Raw genomic sequence first — 7,327 nt, forward strand, 5'->3', positions numbered from 1 at the left:
AACAAATTATGCCCAATAGAACACATGCTCCCATAACTGCAATACTACTAAGAAGTGATGTGAATGTTGACTGTTGACCATGATGGAACAACAGCCTTTTGTTAGAAAATATCTTCAACTGCTTTTGCTACAATAAAATCTAATTTAGCCATTTTCATTTCCATAACCTTTTGGTGTAATTTAACCAAATCTAAGGATTCAAAATGCCAAGTTTCTTTAAGATGTGATTTAATTCTTTCCCAAACAATAACACTTTGATTACACACAGAAGATGTAACACAAATCCATGAATAGCATGACATTTCAATTATACTTTGTTTTTTAGGCTCTGTAGCTCATCTCATAAAAATTGTACTACATTATACAAGCAAGGTATTCAAGTTCCATCTTTATCTTCTTGTGTCTCCTATGTCATAGAAACATTCTTAGATATTGATTAACAAACTCCACATTCTTTTCTGTTGTTGTTTTGTTTTTGTTTTTCGAGACAGGGTTTCTCTGTAGCTTTGGAGCCTGTCCTGGAACTAGCTCTTGTAGACCATGCTGGCCTCGAACTCACAAAGATCTGCCTGCCTCTGCCTCCTGAGTGCTGGGATTAAAGGTGTATGCCTCCACCGCCTGGCTCAAACTCCACATTCTTAATGGACAGAGACAAAGTCACTGAAGAAATCACAGTAATAGTAAGCATAACAAGAGCTAAACATCTCATTCCTTCATGTTATCCTCCTTCTTCCCCTTATCCCCCTCTGTTTCCTGTTCCATCTTCCCTTTGCCCCAACTCCCAATTTTCTAAGGAGAACTTCTCTATTTCCCTTCCCAGAGGATCCATGTATGTCTCTCTTAGGTTCTCTCTGGGATCAAGGACTATAGGCTGCTTATCTTTTGCTTTACATCTATATTCACTTATGAGTAATAACTTGTCAACTAGGTCTGGATTACCACACTCAACATTTTTTTCTAGTTCCATTTGCATGCAAATTTCAAGATGTCATTGCTTTTTTACCACTGAGTTGTACTCCATTGTGTAAATGTAGCACATTTTACTTATTCATTCTTCACTTGAAGAGCACTTAGGTTGTTTTCATGTTCTGACTGTTACAAATAATATTGGTATAAACACAGGTGAGCAAATGCCCTTGTGGTATGAGTGTGCATCCTTTGGGTATATGCTGAAGATGGTACTGTTGGGTGGAAGGACAGAGAAGGAGAGAAAGGAAAGAGATACCCTGATTGAGGGAATCATTAAAGGACTAACAAGAAGCATAGCACTAGGGAAATTCCCAGGAATCCACAAGGATGACCCCAGCTAAGACTGTAAGCAGCAGTAGAGAGGATGCCTAAATTGGCCTTCCCCTGTAGTCAGATTGATGCCTACCTTTGTAGGGTTAAGCCAGCCCCTTGGGGGCAGGTTTGCCTCGAGCGAATGTTTACTTATAAATCGCGCGGGGAGCCCGTGCGCCCCTTCTGCTTCCTGTGCTCCGCGGGAACCTTGGTCCTGTAAGTTTATTTTTTCATTAAAGCTGTATATATTCTTTACAATCTGCCTGCATTTATTTATGCCACTACATACCTTAATTGTCATCATAGAACCTTCATCCAGCAACTGATGGATACAGAGATTCACAGCAAAGCATGGGGCTGAGTCTCTTCAGACTAGTCCAAGACAGGGAGGAGAAGTAATATGAACAAAGTGGTCAAGACCATGGTGGTGATTCCCACAGAAGCAGCTGGCCTATGCAAGTGAGAGCCCATTGACTCTGGACTGATAGCAAGGGAATCTGTGTAGAACCAAACTAGGCCCATAGAATGTGGGGAATATGTGAGGCATAGGCAGTCAGCGACATCACTGACAGTGAAACCAGAATTTATTCCTAGTGCTTGAAATGGCACACTCTTTGGAGGATTACCTTGCTCACCCTAGATATAAGGGGGGGGGGGCTTAGTCCTGCCTTGAAGTGATGTGTCAGATTTAGTTTACTTTCAAAAGAAAGACTTATCTTCTCTGAGGATGGAGAGAGTAGAGTGGTAGAAGGGTGGGGTGGGAGGAAGGGAGGGAGTGGGTAAGGGGAAAACTATGAAAAATGAGAAAAGATTGCATTAAAAAATAAAAGAGCCGAAATCCCTCTATAACTAGTCTGATAGCACATATCTGCCTATTTAAAGCTTTCTTAATTTCTTCAGTTACTTGTAACTCTTTGTCATCAAACCATGGATCATTTACATGCACTGGAAATGTTACAAAAGATTGCTTTAACAGATGGGTATTATCATCCCTTTGAGAAATACACTTAGTCAGAGTGCAATTAGAACATGATACATTAAACACAGAAATTATCCACAGAAATATTCACCTTTCCCACTAAAAAAAACTTAAGACATTTAAAAATAACCATAAGCAGTTCTTTTTAGGGGAAAACAGATTTTGAAGAACTGGATTATTGTCGCTGTTCTTGTTGTTTTGGTCCTTTTGAATTTTTTTCTTTGTCTTCATTTTCAAATTATTTTTAAAAGATTTTTTATTTTATGTGCATAATGTGTCTACATTTGTAGCAGGGAGGCTGCTAGTTTGTTCCAGGCCACTTAGCCCTGAAATAATCACACATAAACTGAATTAATTAAATCACTGCTTGGTCCATAGCTCTAGCTTCTTATTGGCTAACTCTTACATATTAATTTAACCCATCTCCATTAAACTGTGTATCGCCACATGACAGTGGCTTGCTGGCTAAAGGTTTGGCATGTCTGACTCTGGTGTTGGCTCCATGGTGTCTCTCTGACTCCACACTTCTTTCTCCCAGTATTTAGCCTAGCTTACCCTTTCTACTGAAATTCTGCCTTGCTATAAGTCCAAAGCAATTTTCTTTATTTATTAATGGTAATCACAGCACACAGAGGGGACTCCCACATCACCTCCCCTTTTCTGTTTAAACAAAAAGAACGGCTTTAACTTTAAAATTACATATAAAAAAACAAGTATCAAACAAGAATTACAGTTACAATATTTATATCTATTTTCCTTTTATCAAAACTAAGGACAACTATAACTATAATTCTTCAAGTCAATCAAAGACTCCAGAAAGATATAATATTACCTAAGTAAACAGGAAGTACATCGCAAGCACCTTCCAAAACTCTAGAATTGACAGAGACTTCTCGTTGCCTCTCACCCAAAATTCTTCTATACTGTTAGGGTGTCCATCTTCAGCCTAGAGGCCCATAGTATCTAGCAGACTTTTCCACAAAGCAGAAAGTTTCAAAGACAGTTCTGTCTATATTGGCAGTTTGTCAGTCCCTTTTTTTATTCTGTGTCCCGAAGAATGTCTAGCAGACGCTTTCATGAAGCAGAAAACCTGAAGGATCATCTCACCTTTATGCAAGCTCAGCAGTTATTTCTCTGTGGGTCCTAAATGTCCAGTTAAGCAGTCCAGGCAAAAGCAGTTTCTTGCATAAATGGCTAACAAACTCCATACGGAGCCTCTTTGATATTCATCTTCCTCTTGAAGTAGCTTGGTGCTGCCAGGAGCAGATGTGTCTCATTGTCATAAAAAGTCTTAAGCTCTTAAAACATTTTAAATGCCATATTCTGATGGTCTTTGAAAGATTTGAAGAATATCCATCTAACTGAAATATGTGTGTGTATATTTATATACATAAAACATAACTAACATGACTACAAGCTTGACTATTATAGATGATTATCAATTAACCTATATTTATTAATTTATGCATTACATATTTAATTTAACTACACAATCATAATACCTTAATCAAGAGCAGAAATATATATATATATATAACAGAATTGACCTTAAATTTGTATCAATAAACCAAGATTCACACCAATGCAAATCTCTATAACACATCCCCTTTTAAATGTAAACAAACATTTATAGACAATATTAGGGAATATGGGCATAGTTTTCTCCATACTGCTTCCTGCTGATTGGGGGCACTATTAATCATATCTTTCATGGTGTATCCTGTGTGCTAGGTTCATCTTAGTCAGCAGTTAGGTGAAGTAATTTTTGAGGGTGTTCACGGCAACCTTTCAGAGGGGCATGGTCCATCAAACCATATTAGCCAGGAATGAATTCACAGGTTCTCATCTTCTGTGGAGACAAAAGAAGAACCTCTTTTCCAAAGCAACATATCCTTAAACTCAAATTCTGAAGTCAAGATACCTTTATAATATACATGCTGGTTTAGTTTAGCAACCCATTCAATTAAATCTCTCTGTACTTAGCTCCTTCACAGTAAAAAATAAATAAATAAAAGAAAACACAATAATATACATAATCAAAACTCTCTGTGTCTTTCCCATTTTTATGTGGCTTTTTTCCTTTACACCTTTTTTTCTATGAGTATCTGTACTCTATCTCTTTAAAGACTTTACACATTTTTAAAGTATTAACCTTATTTTATGACTATACTCTTTTTCTTCTCTCTTACAAGCCTATATACATTTATCTAACACTATGACTCATCTGGATTTGTCCTTATTGCATATTTGTAATCCAGGAGTGATTTTTAAAATGCTAAGTGCTTTTTAAAACTTAAGCTGCACCATTATTATGATATATATGGTACTTCCTACTTGCCCCACCCAGTTCAGCATGGTGGAGCCACTTGTGCCTCTAGGCCATGCACACCACCCCACTTCTAGGCACACAGCCAGTCCAAGTTGCTGCCAAGCAAGCTGTAGCATGCTGCTTACAAACCCCATCCAAATGCTCGGTTTCCCAAAAACATCAGAGTTCAAGCTAGCAGCACGGCCCATGGCCATGAAGCTGCTGTTTTGAAATGGCACTGCTGCTACCTCTGAATTAGCAAGACCTCTCTTAAAGTAACTGCAATATGCCCCTTCTAACAAAGTCCATTTGGAAAAATGTGACTAAATATTGTTTTTTAGTATCTAGAATTTCTTTCCAAGCCCTCTCAGGTTTTACATAGATTTAGTCCACTACATTGGCATCAATCAGTTGGCTATGTCTGTTATACTACTCGTGTGCCTGATTCCCATGAATGAGAGAAAATAGCATCAGATTCTCCCGGAACTGCTGATAGACAGTTGTAAGCCACCATGTAGGTATAGGTAATCAAATCAGAGCTCTGTAAGAGTAACCAATGATCATAACCACTCAACCATCCCTCCAGTCCCTATTCAGGGATTTTTTTGCTTTTGGTCTTTGTATTGTTGGTTTCTTTTGTTTTTGATTGAGAAAAATCATGAAATTGGGTGAGTTGAGAGGTGGGCAGGATCTTGCTGGTATTGAGGGGATGAGAAAAAGCATAATAAAAATATATTATGTGTGAAAAAACAGAAAGAAAGGAGGCTCATAGAGGATATTTATAGAATTAACTTAAGAGCAAACAAAGGGATAAAGGATATCCAAGACGTGACATCAAGGCAAAATAATGTCAGGTCAGTATATATGTTATGTGTTAAATATCATATATATGTCAATGCAAAAACACAACTCTCTTTGAAAGGGGATAAAAGAGTGACACTATGGACCAAATATGAATGAGTACATCCCAGAACCTGAGATTTTGCCTTACTATTTGCCAAATCCCATGTTCCTATGTTATATCAGTTTCCTGCAGTGTTATACTCACAAAAAGAAAAAAATTATACATCATGACATTTTACATCAGATGGAGGGTCACAGAAAAGTGGGGAAATATCAGCTATGGATCTCAGATCCTATCAGATGGCAGCATAAGATTTTTGATTGTCAGAAAATGGGGATTTTTGTACAGTCCAAAGACTATACTTAATGCTCACAAAGTCATTGCTCACAAATAGTAAGGACAGTAGACAGTTATTAGAAGGATGAGCAAAGGCCCTGAGTGATTTGACTCAGAACCAGCAACATTTTTTTTGCACCACACGACTGAAGTTCTATTCATTTGATTAGCCTTTGTAGTAACAACCCCTTTCCAGCAAATTTCATTCACATGTGTATATATGTATGTATGTATGTAGGTAGATAGTTTAATATGTTATACACATGGAGATGAATTTAAAATAGCATAATGTAACTCCTTGTGTACCTCTCTATTACTCATTGAACTGTAAGATCTCTGACACTTATCTTTCACTTACTGTTCTTCTGATATTAGAACAAAAGTTATTCTTACATTTACTACTTGAATCAACAAACTTTTTTTATTAAGAAATTTTTAATACAATCGTTTCTCCTTTTACATAACTATCCATATTCCCACTCCCTTCCCTCTATGAGGTTGGCACCAGTGAACTTTAAGATTCTGTCTTTATCAAGTCTGCCACAACATTAAGTAATATTTTTACAGAGGGAATGAATTGCTCAAAAACAGGTCATACAGGAAGGGTGGAGAATTGCATTGTAATTCTTTTGCATTAGCTTCCATATTCTTTTCATTAACTCCATTAAACAAATCAAAGATGAAGCAAATTACTCCCAAGGAAGAGAAAATAGAAAACACTTCACTATAGTTTCTATAAATTGTATATCTGACCAATGGCCACATGCAATGGAAATGATTAACTCTGATTTATTTTCTGGGAGTTGCAGCTCATTTTCCAGGGATGACCATGGCAGGTGGTAAACAAAGTTTCTCAGAAAGTAAATGTTTAACAGACTAAGTAAAAGAAAAACTATTGGCAGTTTTTTGGTTAGCTTTTAGGAAACAGTTCCCTCCCTAATACCAACAATACAACAGATCTCAGTTCTATAACATTAATGTTATGTGAAGACAGTCATATTAAGAAGAGGTCAAGATCAACAATATTTAGTATATTTCTGTCAAACAGAAATTTATTTAAAGGTTTATACGCTAATAGCTATAACCATTTCTATTTCCCATTGGAGACAGTCTTCCGCCTCAATGGCTTTTCAGGATCTCTTGAATCGAGTTGGAAATATGGGGAGATTTCAGATCCTTCAGATAGCTTTCCTTCTGATCTGCAATGCCACGTTGACTCCTCAGACTGTTTTGGAGAACTTCACTGCAGCCATCCCTGGTCATCGCTGCTGGGTCCACGTCCTTGATAATAATACTGCCTCTGATATTGACAGAGGGATCCTGAGCCAAGATGACCTCCTGAGGATCTCCATCCCACTGGACTCTAACTCCAGGCCAGACAAGTGTCGTTGCTTTGTTCAACCACAGTGGCATTTCCTTCATTTGAATGGCACATTCTCCAATGTGACAGAACCAGACACAGAGCCCTGTGAAGATGGTTGGGTGTATGAAAGAAGTACCTTCCTCTCCACCACTGTCACTGAGGTAAGTGACTTCAATAAAAACAAATCCTCAGGGGGTGAGTTTCTGGCCCCGCAGC

At 37.7% G+C, this 7,327-nt stretch overlaps 1 protein-coding gene across 1 annotated transcript; it reads left to right on the forward strand.

Annotated features, from left to right (window-relative positions):
* Window positions 1-6,834: 6,834 nt before the first annotated feature.
* On the forward strand, window positions 6,835-7,272 carry LOC106144505 (solute carrier family 22 member 27-like; the record flags this gene model as incomplete). Its single annotated transcript, XM_013355643.1, has 1 exon — window positions 6,835-7,272. A coding segment is annotated over exon 1 (402 nt), but the record flags the coding sequence as incomplete, so codon positions are not given.
* Between the last annotated feature and the right edge of the window lie 55 nt (window positions 7,273-7,327).

The sequence above is a fragment of the Microtus ochrogaster genome, unplaced genomic scaffold (genome assembly GCF_000317375.1).
Source record: "Microtus ochrogaster isolate Prairie Vole_2 unplaced genomic scaffold, MicOch1.0 UNK874, whole genome shotgun sequence".
NCBI lineage: Eukaryota > Metazoa > Chordata > Mammalia > Rodentia > Cricetidae > Microtus > Microtus ochrogaster.